Genomic DNA, 16,846 nt, shown 5'->3' on the forward strand with positions numbered 1-16,846 from the left:
AAAGAGAATGTGGAGAAATAATTCAACAAGTTCAGGAGCTACTTCACAAAAGAAATTGAAACTATAAAGAAGAATAAATCAGAAATATTGGAGAGGAAAGAGATAAAACAAAATATGGATTTGCTGAATGCTTGAGTGGGCATCATAGAGGAGCGAATCGGCATAATCAAGGATAGACATGTTGAAATGCTCCAGATAGAGGAGAAGAGAGAACTAAGGCTAAAAAGAAATGAAGAAAGTCTCCAAGAATTATCTGACTGAATTAGGAAATGCAACATAAGAATTTTAGGTATTCCAGAGGGAGAAGAGTCGGAGAACAGAGCACACAGCTTGTTCAAAGAAATAATAGCAGAGAACTTCCTAAACCTAGGGAAGGAGATGGAAACCCATGTGGAAGAGACTGTCGGATATCCTAAATATGTCAGTGTGAAAAGACGTACTACACGGCATATAGTAGTGAAACTGGCAAAAGTGAATGAAAAGCAAAAATACTAAGGGCAGCAAGGCAGAAGAAAATAACCTACAAAGGAACCCCTATCAGGTTTTCAGTGGATTTCTCTTCATATACCTTACAGGCTAGGAGTAACTGGAATGACATATGCAACTCTTTGAAGGACAAAAACTTTCAGCCAAGAATACTCTATCCAGCAAAAATATCCTTCAGATCTGATGGAGAAATAAAAACTTTCTCAGATAAACAGAAGCTAAGAGAGTTCCTAGCCATGAGAGCCCCTTACAAGAAATCCTCAAGAAGGCCCTCATAGCTAAAAAAAAAGGGAGAAAGGGGTTAAAATGCATGGAGTAATGAGCTAAATAGGTAGACAAAATCAGAAAATTGTAGCTATACATCAGAACAGGTTAGCAAATACTCAAGAATAGCATTAAAGATAAAAGGAAGGAAAACACCAAAAACAAAGATAATCTTGTCATTTTAATCACAAACTCACAACACAAAATGGAATAAGATGTGAGAAAACTTAGGAGGGGAAGAGGAAGGGACTGAATCGGTTTAGTCTAAGGAAATAAGGGGCCATCAGAAAATGGGCTATCTTATCTACGAGATTTTGAAAGAAACCTTGTGGTAACCACCAAACAAAAAAGCAGAACAGAGACACAAATAATAAATAAGGAGAAAACAAAGAAACACAACATAAAAAACTACATAAGTCAACTGGTAGACCAAAACACATGGGATGACAAACAAAGGAAATGCAGGAGAACCAGAAAACGAGTGATAAAATGGCAGCATTAAGCCCTCATATATCGATAATCACCCTAAACATAAATGGACTGAATTCTCCAATGTAAAGACACAAGGTGGTGAGAACGATTAAAGAACAAGACCCAACAATATGCCGTCTCCAGGAAACACATCTCAGCTCCAATGACAAACACAGGCTCAGAGTGAAGGGATGGAAGACAACGCTTCAAGCTAATGGCAAACAAAAGAAAGCAGGTATTTCAATACTTAGACAAAGTGGACTTCAAGATAAGAGAGGTAAAGAGACACAAAGAAGGGCAATATATAATGATCCAAGGTATTCTCCACCAAGAAGACATAACACTTGTAAATATCTGTGCACCCAACACAGGAACACCAAAGTACATGAAGCAACTATTAACAAACCTAAAAGAAGACATTAATAATAACACAGTAATAGCAGGGGACCTCAACATTCCACTCACATCAATGGATAGATCATCCAGACAGAAAATCAGCAAGGAAACAGTGGAATTAAATGAACAGCTAGAACAGTTGGACTCAATAGATGTATACAGAACACTCCATCCAAAAACAGCAGAATACACATTCTTCTCAAGTGCACACAGAACATTCTCAAGGATAGAACATATGTTGGGAAACAAGGCAAGCCTCCATAAATTTAAGAAGATTGAAATAATAACAAGCATCTTTTCCAATCACAATGCTATGAAGCTAGAAATTAATTACAAGAAAAAAGCTGAGAAAGGGACAAAGATGTGGAGACTAAACAACATGCTATTGAACAACCAATGGGTCATTGAAGAAATTAAAGGAGAAATCAAAAAATATCTGGAGACAAATGAAAATGAAAACATACCATACCAACTCATACAGGATGCAGCAAAAGCGGTCCTAAGAGGGAAATTCATCGCGATACAGGCTCACCTTAACAAACAAGAAAAATCCCAAACAAGCAATCTCAAACTACACCTAACTGAATTAGAAAAAGAAGAACAAACGAAGCCCAAAGTCAGCAGAAGGAGAGAAATAAAAATCAGAGCAGAAATAAATTCAATTGAAACAAAAAAGGCAGTAGAAAGGATCAATGAAACACAGAGCTGGTTCTTTGAGAAGATAAACAAATTGACAAATCCCTAGCCAGACTTACAAAGAAAAAAAGAGAGAAAGCTCAGATAAATAAAATTAGAAATGAGAGAAATGACAATGGATACCACAGAAATACAAAGGATTATAAGAGAATACTATGAAAAGCTATATGCCAACAAAATGGCATCTCTAGGAAATCTAGAGGAAATGGATAAATTCTTAGACTCTTACAACCTCCCAAAGCTGAATCAAGAAATAGATAATCTGAATAGACCAATCACAAGGAAAGCAATTGAAACAGTAATCAAAAGCATCCCCAAAAATAAAAGCCCAGGACCAGATGGCTTCTCTGGAGAATTCTACCAAACTTTCAGAGAGGGTTTAATACCTATCCATCTCAAGCTATTCCAAAAAATTAGGAAAGATGAAACGCTTCCTAACACATTCTATGAGGCCAACATCACTCTGATACCAAAGCCTGACAAGGACAACACAAAAAGGAAAACTACAGGCCAATATCACTGATGAACATAGATGCAAAAATCCTCAACAAAATATTGGCAACCGGAATACAACAATACATCAAAAAGATCACACATCATGATCAAGTGGGATTTATTCCAGGGACACAGGGATGGTTCAACATCCGCAAATCAATCTATGTGATACACCACATTAACAAAATGAGGAACAAAAACTACATAATCATCTCAATAGATGCAGAGAAAACATTTAACAAGATCCAACAGCCATTCATGATGAAAACTCTTAACAAAATGGGGATAGAAGGAAATTACCTCAACAAAATAAAGGCCATATATGACAAACCCACAGCCAACATCATACTCAATGGGCAAAAACTGAATGCCATCCCTCTGAGAACAGGCACAAGACAAGGATACCCACTATCACCACTCTTATTCAACACAGTACTGGAGGATTTGGCCAGAGCAATTAGGCAAGAGAAAGGAATAAAAGGAATCCAGACAGGGAGTGAAGAAGTGAAACTCTTGCTGTTTGCAGATGACATGATCTTATATATGGAAAACCCTAAAGAATCCATTGGAAAACTGTTAGAAATAATTAACAACTACGGTAAAGTTGCAGGGTACAAAATCAACTTAGAAAAACCAGTTGCATTTCTATACTCTAATAACGAACTTATAGAAAGAGAACTCAAGACTACAATTCCATTTACAATTGCAACAAAAAGAATAAAGTGTCTAGGAATAAATTTAACCCAGAAGGTGAAGGACTTGTACAATGAAAACTATAAGACATTATTGAAAGAAATAGATAATGACATAAAGAGATGGAAAGAGATTCCATTCACATGCATTGGAAGAATAAACATAGTTAAAATGTCCATACTACCCAATCTATAAATTCAATGCAATCCCAATCAGAATCCCAATGACATTCTTAAGGGAAATGGAACCAAGGATCCTAAAATTCATATGGGGCAACCAAAGACCCCAAATAGCTAAAGCAATCCTGAGAAAAAAGAAGAAAGCTGGAAGCATCACAATCCCTGACTTCAAAATGTACTACAAAGCTATAGTAATCAAAACAGAATGGTACTGGTACAAAAACAGGAACACAGATCAATGGGACAGAACTGAAAGCCCAGAAATAAAACTGCACATCTACAGAACCCTAATCTTCAACAATGGTGCCAAGAACATACAGTGTAGAAAAGATAGTCTTTTCAATAAATGATGTTGGGAAAGCTGGACAGCTACACACGAAAGAATGAAAGTAGACCATTATCTCACACCATACACAAAAATAAACTCGAAATGGATCAAAGACTTGAAGACAAGTCCTGAAACCATAAGACTCCTGGAGGATAATATAGGTAGCACATTCTTTGACATAAAACTTAAAACATAAAACTTTCGAATACCATGTCTTCTCAGACAAGGGAAACAAAAGAAAAAATAAACAAGTAGGACTTCATCAGACTAAAGAGCTTCTGCAAGGCAAAAGAAACTAGGATCAAGACAAAAATACAACCCACTAATAGGAAGAAAATATTTGCAAATCATATCTCTGACAAGGGGTTAATCTCCATATTATATAAGGGCAACTGAACAATGAAAAAAGAAACAGCCCCATCGAAAAATGGGCAGAGGATATGAACAGACATTTTTCCAAAGAAGATATACAAATGGCCAATAAACACATGAAAAGATGTTCAACATCACTAGTCATCAGAGAAATACAAATCAAAACTATACTTAGATATGACCTTATGCCTGTTACAATGTCTATAATCACTAAGACTAAAAATAACAAATGTTGGAGAGGGTGTGGAGAGAAGGGAACCCTCATACACTGCTGGTGGGAATGCAAACTAGTGCAGCCACTATGGAAAACAGTATGGAGAGTCCTAAAAAGTAAAAATAGAAATACCATATGACCCAGCTCTCCCACTACTAGGTATCTACCCAAACAACTTGAAATCAACAATCCAAAGTAACACATGTACCCCTATGTTCATTGCAGCACTATTCACAATAGCCAAGACATGGAAACAATCCAAGTGCCCATCGACCGATGATTGGATAAAGATGTGATATGTATATACATACAGTGGAATACGACTCAGCCACAGAAAAAATAAAATCATCCCATTTGCAACAACATGGATGGACCTGGGGGGAATTATGCTAAGCGAAATAAGCCAGACTGAGAAAGACAAACACCATATGATTTCACACATATGTGGAATATAAACAAACACATGGGCAAAGAAAACAGTTCAGTAGTTACCAGGGGAAGGGGGTGGGGGGTGGGCACAGAGGGTGAAGGGGAGCACTTGTGTGGTGACAGACAAGAAATAATGTACAACTGAAATTTCACAATGATGTAAACTATTATGAACTCAACTGGAGAAAAAAGAAGAACAGCCATAGCATCTTCAGAGGGAAACGAGAAGCTATTGCATCATGAAACAGGAAACAATGACATGGAAAGGAACGCTCAGAATAAGAACAGCTCTCACAAACTAAATGCATAGCCACAAAAATATAGAAGAGTTAGGAGATAAGGGAGAGGAAAATGCTCAAAAAAGTAGATGGGAAAGACAACCAATAAAAAACAAGAGAGACAGCCATAAAAAAGGACAAAGTTGTCCCATTCACAACATGGATAGACCTTGAGAGTATTATGTTGAGTGAAATAAGCCAGACAGAGAAAGACGAACTCTGTATGACTCCACTCATAGGTGGTAGTTAACATATGGACAAAGAGAACTGATCGGTGGTTACCAGGGGAAAGAGGGGTGGGGGGAGGGCACTAGGGGTGAAGTGGTGTACCTACAACATGACTAATAATAATGTACAACTGTAATTTCACAAGGATGTTAACTTTTATAACCTTAATAAAAAAAAAAAAAAAAACAAGAGAGAAAAGACATACAGAGGTATTTACTGCACCCCAAACAGAAGTTCTGTTTCACCCTCTCCTGAGATCCGAAGGTCAGCCATTGTGAGTGAAAATTGCAGAAAATTCAAAAATTATTGAGCAGCACCCTGCCCTGCCCGTATTTTTGCTGGATTGCCTCTGCTGGCCCACCTCATGGTCCCACCGGATGCCTCCACTGGAGCATCTCTTCGTTACCCAGGACTCGGTCCCCACGTTACCTTTGACTTCCCTACAGAGACCCTTGAAACTCGCAGGGAAGACGGACCTGCACAGGTCGCCTCCCACTGGAGCGGCATCCAACTGGACCACACTGTTCTTTCCTTTCACAGGTGGCTTACCATTCTGTTTCCAAAAGGAAATACTATTGTGTCAGAGATGCACAAGTTTATGGTAAAACCACAGAGAAAAACAGGAGAATCATGTCCACAAAAGTGAGGCTGATGGTCGGAGGGAGAGGGTTCATTTGGAGCGGGCCATCCGTGGGTTCCAAGGGGCTGGAAATGTTCTGTTTTTAACCTGGTGGTAAGTACATGCTGCTTCCTTTTATTTTTACTCCTTAAATGATACATATACATTTTATACCCTGTTTTCACATTCAAAAATACTAGATGTTGAAAGAAAAGTTTTGAAATGGGAAAGAAATTTTTTTTAAAGTCTTCTATGTGTTAATAATGCCAATATGAGGTGTGTCTTTGCCAAAAAGAAATGAGTACTGTGCGTAGCCTAAACCTGCACATCCTGCCTGAAAAATCCAGACTTTTCATGTGAAGCACGCAGCCCCAGTTACAGAATAATTGACTGAATTGCTGAGTATTTTACTTTTTCCCAAGCTTTGATGTGTTCTCTCACCCCTCAGTGAAAGAAATCAGTGGGTGTAATTTAGTGTCCTTTAAAATTTTGTCCAAATGCTGCAAGAGACCCTGAAGACATACTTCCCAGAGTCCCGTGCAGCTGGAGCGCAGATTCACTCACTGTTTGTTGTGCTCTCCTCCACTGGGCGGTCAGCTGTCCAGCTCCTGAACGTGACATGGTGGCAGGAGGGACCTGCAGAGGGAAACCACCCCTTGTTTGCTCTAAGGTCGTAAACTGCCTGACAGCGCCACCAAACACTAGCTGTCATTTCAGGAGACCTATACCTGGGAGCTGAGGTTTTCTAATTTAATAGAAATATGGTCAAAAGAAACCTGTTGCATGTGGAAACAGACCTAGAACCCAAGTATCATCAAAATTCCTGGGGGAAAGATAAGAATAAGAGCATCTCCTCTTGCTCATAGGAAAGAATCATTTTTAGGTCATATGTTTGCTTTAAGATTTGTTGTAAGTATTCTCTTTTCCCTAGAGGTGTGTGATGATCCCCTGAATAGATCAATAAGAATGATTTGGAGGTGAGTAAAAGAAAACCCAATTCCAACTGAACTAAGAAGAGGAAGTGTACACCCAGGTCCATGGCAGCACTAGTCGCAATAGCCAAGAGGCGGAAGCCACCCTACGTCATCAGCAGATGACGGGATAAACACAACGTGGTATATGCGTGTGATGGAATATTATTCAGCCTTCAAAAAGGATGGCAATGCTGACACATGCTACAACAGGGATTAACCTTGAGGACACTGCACTAAGTGAAATAAGCCAGTCACAAAAGGACAAATATCATATGATTCCAATTATATGAGCTACCTAGAGTAGATAAACTCATAGAGACAGGAAGTAGAGTGGTCGTTGCCAGGGTTACGGGGAGGGGGAAATGGGAAGTAGTTGTTCAATGAGTACAGAGTTTCAGTTTCGCAAGACGAAAAATTTCTGGAGAAGGGTTGCACAACAGTGTGAATTTGCTTAACACCACTGAAGTGTACACTTAGAAATGGTTGTGATGGTAAATTTTACGTTATGTGTATTTCACCACAAATAACATTTTTAAAAGAGAGAAGTAAATTGAAAGAGAAATCTATAGGATGCTTTACATAAAGTTCAAATGCATGCTAAAAAGACAATATGTCATTTGGGGATACATACACATGTAAGAAAGCTGGAAAAAAAAGAGAGAGAATGCTGCACACAGAGTTCAGGAGGGCGACTTTCTCTGGGAGGGGAAGGGAGAGAGAGGGAGTGGAGGGTGTTCCAAGGGCTTCAGTTCCCGACATTCTTTCCTTAGGCTGGGTTTGGGGCACATGGAATTTCACAATTATTCACTCCCATTTAAACTCTGACGTGCTTTGTTATCATGTATAGTTTTTATTTTATACCTACTTTCTTTTAGAGAAGAAGAGCTCTTTTGTGCTATTTAGACATTGACTTTTATTTTTTATCTACTGCTCTGTTCAGCGCCTGCCTGTGATCATTGCTAAATTGGTGCCATCTTTTAGATCAGCCTTGTCCAACAGAATAGAATGCAAGTCATTTATGTGATTTTAAGTTTTCTAGTAGCCACATTATAAAAAGTTAAAGAAACAGGCAAAATTAATTTTAACATATTTTATTCAACCCAATATATCTAAAATAGTATACTGTCAGCATGTAATCAATATACAAAAGCTTAATGTAATATTTTGGTTCTTTTTTCATGCTAGAGCACATCTCAGTTCTGACGAGTCACATTTCAAGTGCTCAATAGCCACACACAGCTGGCAGCTACTGTCTTGGATGGCACACACTTAGAAACACTCCAATCAGCAGTTAAACTCACCCTGTGCCCCCATGATGCATGCATCCATGGCGAATGGATGCGGTATCGACTGTCCGCTTTCACACAAACACAGTCCCTGAGAATAGTCTTGACAGCCACTGGGTCGACATCAACTGTGAGAGCCCCATTGACTGTAAAACACATCCTGCTTTTCAGAGATGTTAAGATGTGAAGTTGAGATGATACAGTAGTTGTAATGTGGTGTGAGGACAAGTTATGATCACAAAATCTGAGGATGATGTGGGGCAATGCTGCTGGGCGCATGCTTCTCTGTGAACCTGGAACATGGGTGTTGGATTCAGGAATGTGCCTGGCTAAAGGTCGTTTTTATAACCATGTCAGGCTACCAGGGCCTGTGGGAGCGTGGTCAAGGGTCCAAGGGGCATGGTGAACACAGACCGCAGGACAGCACAGGCCATGAGGGTTGGGAGCCCTGAACGGCCACTCTCAATGAACTCAGAACAGCCAGCTGCTTCCCGCCTCCTGGTTTCCTCTCGGCACATTCGCCCCCGTGCCGTACACGTGTTGGAGAGCTGGTGTGAGCAACAGCAAACCTCCTCTCTGGAGACCTCTCCCTGGCCCGCCTTAGAGAGTGTTCGTTCTTTTATTGTAGTATTAGGCATACACTTAACTAATTCCTTTACTGTCATTATGTTGGGTTCAAGAGGGAGAGAGCAAACTCCCTATGCCCTGTTTTCTTTATCAAAGTATATTGTTGAGAGTAGGAATTGTTTCAGATCTTGCTTCAGTATCCTCAAAAGGGCGACCACGTGACTGAGCAGAGTTAACGCTACAGCTGGAGAAGACGTGGGGCTGTCTTTCTTCCCGTGCGGGCTACTTTCTCCTCAAAACAGGAAGTCTGCTATGCCTCTAATGGTGTTGTTTGACATTACAAAAGGAAGACAAGCTTACTGCAAAAATCACCCAAACAAAATGCAAAACGTGGATAGATAGTAAGGAGGAAATGCTCCCCCTCCTCCCCTTCCTGTGCACGCCCTCTGTTAAATTTGCTACGTGTCCCTCCGGACAATTTGCTATGAATTGACAACCCTATATAGTCACTTTATATACAAATATGTTTCCTCTCCTATACAAACTACGTATATGGCTTGATTTTTTATATGTATGGGATCATGTTGGACAATCCCCAAGAATAAGTACATAGAGAACATATTTTAACAATGTGTTTCTCCACATGGCCACCAGAGGGCTCCTTTCAAAGTGTCAGTCAGAACCTGTCACACAGCCTGTCATGGCTCCGGAGTTCCCAAGGTCCTATGTGTGCCCACAAGGCCCTAAGGAGACAGGGCCTCCTCTCCTCCTCCCTGCCCTCGGCCCCTCACTTCCTCCGTTCTCTTGAAACCCACTCTTCCTCCAGCCAGCCAAGCATGTGGCCTCTGCCCTGCTGGTCCCTCTGCCTGGTAGGCTCTCTCCAGTCATCCTCAGGGCTCACACCTCCTAGAAGTCTTTCCTCAAATGCCCCTTCCAACTGAGGTCACCCTGACCACCCTCTTTAAAGCCACACACACGCCCCTCCGCACTCCCAATCCCCTTGACTCTGATATATTTTACTTCCTTCATAGCACTTATGACTTTCAAACATTAATTCACTTACTATATGGAGGATTTTCTGTATGTCTCCCCTTGCTGGCATGTAAACTTCACAAGAGCAGAAATCTTTGCTTTGTTTGCCAGTGCGTTCCAAGGACTTAAACAGTGCCTGGATCAACAGGTGTTTAATAAATGTTTCAGATGTTTTAGATATCGTTCCTTGTTTATACACGCAATCACTTCCTTTGTCTTTGTATTCCTTGGTGCCTAGTCCAGTACCTGACACATCAAAAACAGTAAGTATTTGCTGAATTAATGCTGCCTTCCATAAAGTACAGCCAAAAATTCAGAGAAGAAAGAAAGGAAGGAGAGAGAGAGAGAACACATGGTTAGAGAAAAAGTTGTGGGAAATAGCAGAGGCAAACTGCCGATGAGCGCCACCTGGTGGCACAACAGACAGTCAGGCTCCCTGGGCAAAAAAGAACGGATTTAATTGTGTGAATAGGATAAATACTGTTGAAGCCACACTTTAACGTGGCCGTTATAAAGATAGCGCCTCCCTGGCTGGCGGAGAGAGAGAGCTACTCTCAGGTGAGCAGAGAGCAAGCAGTTGTGTGCGGATGCAAATGGAGAAGATACACCCAAGGGAGTTCATGTGAGACGCCTTTGCTCTTCCTAAAATCAGAATTTACTGCAGGAATTCCCAGGAATAACAGATGAGTGGACTTGCTGAAAAGCCCCTGCAAGGGCTCCCTCAAGTTGCATGAATCTGGAACAGGCCCATTGGCTATATTTTCATGATTTCTCCAGGAACACTCTCCATGAGAGGTTGGTTTAAGGGCTAATTCAGGTTTAGGAATTGGCTTGGCTCAACTTAAGGGCCAGGGTGACAGTATGTTGATACCAGCTCAACCCAAGGTTGACATAAGGGAAGTCATATTGTAGAGAAGAGACCATATCGTAACTTTGAATGACCTCTGACTCACTAACCCAGCTGGACACTCACCCTCCAGGAGACCCACCTGCTGTGTAGATTTTGTGACCCCTGCTTGTGCAGGTACCTCCCATCTGCAATAAGACGATAACTTTGTTCTTTGAGTTCCTTAGGAATGTGACAACCCTCCGACAGAGAGTCTATCTGGCCACCCCCAGTCTGTAACACCAGAGGGTCAACATTCCTAACTCCCTCCCCTGTAACCCACCAGCCTATATAACTGCCTCAAGATTTTGTGCCCCACTTAAGATGGTTCTTTCCAACATTAGTCACCCATCACCCCCCTCACTAGCAAGCTGTAATAAATGCCCTTTCTCTGCCACCATCTTGCCTCTTGACGACGGGCTTTGTCTCGCAGCGAGTATATCACACCCTTCGTGCAGTAACTATGTTAGTGAAGTCAGCATTAAAGTGGATCAAAGCATCTTTGGCTAATGTTCTGCTCAGCATTCTGAATCCCAACCCTTCAGTGAGAGAGATGTCCTCAAGAATAGTTCAGCAAAGAGAATCAGCAAGAATCTGTGCTCACCGGTACCCCACACCCTGTTGTCAATCTCATTGTAAGGAAATGAGTAAATTTCTTAGATGTTGCTTTGAATATATGTATATAGAGTTGCAAGATTGGCTGCTGAAGTTGGGAATCACTTCTCTGAGTCGACGCCCTGATTAAGGTCCAGCACGTGGCGTGGGTGTGGTGGGAGGTCACATCTAGCCCTCCTCTAAGGAGAGGAGAGGGGAGAAAAACTTCTTGTCCCCTGGTAGTGGGAGAAGGCAGCCCTCCAGTGGTGGACGACACCAGTGGAAGACACAGTCATGGTGACCAGAAGACAGTGAGGTTTTAGATGAAGCAGTTGAGGAATATTTTCATTTGCAGGAATTATTGAAGGAAAACACTATCAAGTCTTATTTTCACTGGTCGAGGATGTCTGCGAAGCCACTGCCCAAATGTAGGAAAGGGGGTGGTTGTGATGCCTTCTGTTGCTTTTTTTGTCCTATATATTGATATAGTAGACTCTGTAGTGACAACAATATATTTGGATATATATCTTCAAATAATAAGCAGTAAGATAAATATCTCAGAATGACTATATATTCAAATATATGTATATTTAAATATGTAATTCATTCTGGGTTTTTCTACTTCAGCTGGAAAGGAGAAAGAACCTGTTTTTGCTTCATCCCAAAAACCAAATGAGTATTTTTGATTCATGTCTGACACTCATCCCAGTTACAGCAGCTCCCAATCAGGATACAGAGGTACCCAGGAAGATGTTTTCCCTCATAATTCCCCTACCTACCAACGGAGGTTTCACTGGAATAAATTAAATCAAGAATGTGAAATATTCCAGGGTTTGTCTGTTATTTATTGCTGCATAAGAATCCATGCAAAACCTAGTGTCTGGAAACAACTATAATTCATTATTTGCCATAATTTTGGAGTTGGCTGGCTCATCTGGGTGGCTCTTCTTCTCCGTTTGGGATCCTCTGGAGTTGTTTATGCAGCTTTAGTCATCTGGAGGATGGAATGGGGCTGGGTGATCCAAGATGGCCTCATTACGTGTCGTGTGGTTGGTGCTGGCTCTCATCTCCACATGGTCTCTCGAGAAGGGTAGCTGGACCTCTTTACGTGGTGGCTCAAGCTTCCAAGAGTGTGAGGTTAAGCTGCAAAGCTTCTTAACGCCTAGGCTGTGGCATTGACATGTCCTTACAGCATGCTGTCAGTCAAAGCCAAGCATAAGGCCAACCTAGAGTCAGATGTGGGAGCAGACTTAACTGCCACTTATTGATGGGACCAACTATAAGAATTCTGTGGCCATTTTTAACCTCTCACAAGGGGATTAAACAAAATTCCGTCAGTAAAATGCCTACTAGTCTATCTGCCCCAAAGCAAATTATTTCAAAACGTTAATTGTTGTTATTACTATTATTAGCCTTTTTCTCCTGAATAAAAATTACTTTTCCTGGGTAAGAAATTTGAGGTATTTCAGAGAAAATATTTGGTTGAAATGTGATTAATCTGGCAGACCTAGAGTAAGGAGAAAATAAAAGAAAACTCAAAGTGGTACCGAAGTTGAAAAGTGTCCCACTTACAAAGTTCTGAAGATTTAAACAGTGTTACTACTCCCTTTGTATTTTATCTGATTTTTGATCTTTCATTTCTTCCTCCCCTATGTTGCTTTTTTAGGAATTAGAGAATAAAATCCCAGCACGATGTTCCTCAGTGGAGACACTGATCCCACGAAAGACGATGTGGCTGCAGAGTCTCCCACGTGTTCAGTACGTATTTAGAATTCTGTGATAGTGTACACAGGAAACTTTACATTCAAGAATTGTAAAAATTTGAACTATTGAACACCCGGTGACATACCTGGCCATAGGGAACACAAACATTTTGCTTCAGTGACTTACCTTTTGTGTTACAGCAAAATGCAGCTCCTCTGTGGGCAGGCGAGCATGAGGGCTAAGCTGTTTTCACGATAACGGTTCTGCACGGGAAAGAGCCGCTCGCCACCCGCCACCCGCAGCCCACAATTGTTCATTGCTTTTGCAGGAGAGCCAACTAGGAATGACAGGAGCCTGCCTTGGGCTAAGAGACCCGAGTCTGGACTCTCACTTTGGTCCCTTTGTCCATCCAATTTAATGGCCTAAGAAACCTCTTAGTAATGGTGGGATCAGTAGGCAGGATGCTCTAGAAAATCAAATTTTATTCCTTCAGTACAGGGCTTTAGATAGAGAAGGGCACTCCGAGGAAATACTTATTGTCTTTTCTGCCAACAACTATTCCCAGACACTCTACAAATGTAACTATTTGCTTTGGTAAAACATTCCAGTGAATAAGGACTGTTATTGCAGCTTCCTTTGCACTGCATTCCAGAACATTCTGAATCCTTTGGACCCTGGATGAAGCTTTGATAGCTGGATTATCTGGCTCCCTTTCTTCCTTAAATAAATGTATCCTTACTCAAAATAAAGGTCGCCACCCCCAAAAGCTCTCTCTCTCTCCATGGTCACTCACAGAATTTTACAGCTGGAAAGATCTTAAAGACTTCTGAGCAAGTCTAACTGGCTCATTTTATCGTGGAGGGTTTAAGTGATGTGTCTAAATGATGCACCTTTTTGAGAAGGAATCTGAGATTTGACCTTCTGGTCTCTGTTCCACATTTCCAATATAGACTTGGTTTAGTTAGGCAAAGATATCTTCCAAAATTAGATGTTTCTGTGTTCATGGTTATTTGTTATCCTATTTGTTCTAGGTTTTGTGGGTCTGCTGGACGATTACATTTTCATCAATCTCATGACTTCCCACATTTTCTCCCACAGCTGCCAGAATTGTATGCATTGGTAAAGGATTTTAATAGAGAGAGCAAGAAATCGAATCTCCTAAAAATTCACAGTATTTCACCTAGGGAAGCACAGAAAATACTTAGTCAAAACCTGAATGCCATGTCATTCACCAGTGGCACCGATGTGAGAGGAAAAGCCCCCCAACCTGTTTCCATGTGCAAAGTGGTTAGAAAAGAAGAGGAGAAACCAGAATCTATGACTGAACTCCTGCACCGCAGCTTGTTGACCAGCTCGCTCTCCCCAATGGAGAGGCTCACCAGGTCCCAGCAGAGACTCGCCCAGTGTGGGATCCCTCCTCCCGCGCACACTTTTCCTTATGAGATTCTCATGGATCACTCCAAAGCATCACTGGTCAACATACAGAAGAAGAGTCAGAGCAGCAGGATACTGTGCAGGCTGGGCATCTCCTACATCAAGCCAGAAAAGCTTGTCCTTGAAGACAGCATTCCTAAATACGTATTTGCTAATTCAGGTAAACAGATGAGGCCATGTGGGAGAAAATGAGTGGAAATCTTACTGCACAATTTACCTAGATTTCTAGAGCTGAAATAGTCAAATATTGACCGAGGGGAATCTTGCAGTTCTGGGGTTCGCGGCCTACAGTGGCCGCAAGAACTAGAGAACAGAGAACCAAACAGTCCAGGGTCAAATCACAGATCCACTCCTGAAAACTGACATTATTTAGACATGACACTTAAACTTACCTTTATAAAATGAGCTGGTTAAACTGGACTCTCATAACCATTTGCTTCTCGTTTCATGAAGTTAGTCAAGTATTTACTGAATCTTAAGTATCTTGGCTTTACTTCAACTGAGGGTTTTTCAGATATTTTTTCATGACCTGTCCCCTTTCCTCATTGTTACCTCTCTACAAACAACAGAAGGAAACTGCCTTCATTTCTGATTCTTTAATTGAGAGGTACACATAAAAGGCCAAAGGCCATACAGAGTAAGTTAAAAATATATAAATGATGGTAAGTTTTAATGAGGAGGGAGTGTCTTATCCTTAAGGTCTCAATTTGCCTTTTGCAATTTGAAGGAAGTAATATTTTTATCATTCTGTGTAGCTATAAAAAATAGATTAAAGCAATGGTATAAAATATTGAGTCCCTCTGGAGTAGGTTCTTGACTCAAGACTATTTGCACAGCAAATATTTTGACGCCACCATTTTTGTATTAGAAGTAGTAGGAGAGGGGCTGGCCCCGTGGCCGAGTGGTTAAGTTCGCGTGCTCCGCTGCAGGCGGTCCAGTGTTTCGTTGGTTCGAATCCTGGGCGCAGACATGGCACTGCTCATCAAACCGCGCTGAGGCAGCGTCCCACATGCCACAACTAGAAGGACCCACAACGAAGAATATACAACTATGTACCAGGGGGCTTTGGGGAGAAAAAGGAAAAAAATTAAAAAAAATTAAAAAAAAAAAAAAAAAGATGACTCCACAACAGAATTTAAAAAAAAAAAAAAAAAAGAAGTAGTAGGAGAGACAGAAGGAATAAATTTAAAGGAATAGATTGATTACTCTGATCATATTTGGTCCAAGATGCTGGAAGAATCTTTGCTGTAACTCCCTACATGGATGTCTTGACAAAGCCAGTGCTGGTTTCGGCTTTCTTTGATAGTCTCCTACTTGATGTGTTTTGGAGCCAAGGCAGAAGTTGCAATTAGGGCACTTGTAGGAATGGCCTAGGTAATCCACAAAAGTACACAGGTAAAGTCTGAGACCAGAGAGGAAAAAGCAGGGAAAGTGTTGAGAATCAATAAAAAGAACTGGCAAAAAGCCAGTGGTGTGTCAATTTTGATGTGGCTTTTGAAGAAGTGCTAAAATCTTTGGATGTTTGATAGGTCTTGAACATTTATGGCTTTGCCAACCACAGGGGCCAAGTTGTCCTTTCCTCTTAATGCATGGACTGCTACCTACCATGCCCCTCTCGTGCGCCCTCCCAGACTCTGTGTTGAAGTTTCTTCTCTGCCTCCATGACTTCATTTCCTAAGATCCCGGAGGTAGAATTTCTGGGACGTGTCCTGTCTATTCAAGGAATACGCATGAAGCTGGGTAGGCATCTGTATGAGGAATATCCATAAGTCCTTAGATTTAATTGGTATTGTAACAATCCATCTGTTACTGTCACTGTTGTCCAGCATTACTATCATTTATAGTAATGACAGCCAGTCCTTAAAGTATTCTCAGTCCAGAGGAACTTTAGGACTCCTAGCATGTATACCAAGGAGTATTAGAGAACATATCCTTACTAGCACCAAGCACTACGGGAGGGAAAGGGAGTGGCTGCTGCCATTTTGTTCTTCTCCTGTCGTATGAGCTTCTCTTGTTTAGGCTAAGTCTGGTAGGACCATGCGGTTAGGAATGTGTTTGACCAAAAATCAAGAAAAACCAAATAAGGGGGTTATTTTTCTCACATAGTGAGAAGTCTGGAGGTGAGCAAACAAGGGCCGGGGCAGTGCTTTTTTTTTAAAGATTGGCACTTGAGCTAACAAAGGTTGCCAATCTTTTTTTTTTTTTTTTTCTGCTTTCTCTC

At 41.1% G+C, this 16,846-nt stretch overlaps 1 protein-coding gene across 3 annotated transcripts in view; it reads left to right on the plus strand.

Moving 5' to 3' along the window:
• Positions 1-16,846, plus strand: part of C23H9orf153 (chromosome 23 C9orf153 homolog) — a 35,236-nt gene that overhangs the window by 14,474 nt on the left and 3,916 nt on the right. Inside the window, exons 1-3 of one of the 3 annotated variants that reach the window (XM_044756874.2) lie at positions 6,132-6,262; positions 13,154-13,245; positions 14,290-14,785. In XM_044756874.2, coding sequence (XP_044612809.1) covers positions 13,180-13,245; positions 14,290-14,785 — 562 coding nt within the window. In that variant the 5' untranslated portion in view covers positions 6,132-6,262; positions 13,154-13,179. Of the gene's footprint in view, positions 1-6,131; positions 6,263-12,096; positions 12,226-13,153; positions 13,246-14,289; positions 14,786-16,846 lie in introns of those variants that run through there. The other 2 variants (XM_044756876.2, XM_070495822.1) reach the window with 2 other exon arrangements.

The sequence above is a fragment of the Equus asinus genome, chromosome 23 (genome assembly GCF_041296235.1).
Source record: "Equus asinus isolate D_3611 breed Donkey chromosome 23, EquAss-T2T_v2, whole genome shotgun sequence".
Taxonomy (NCBI): Eukaryota; Metazoa; Chordata; class Mammalia; order Perissodactyla; family Equidae; genus Equus; species Equus asinus.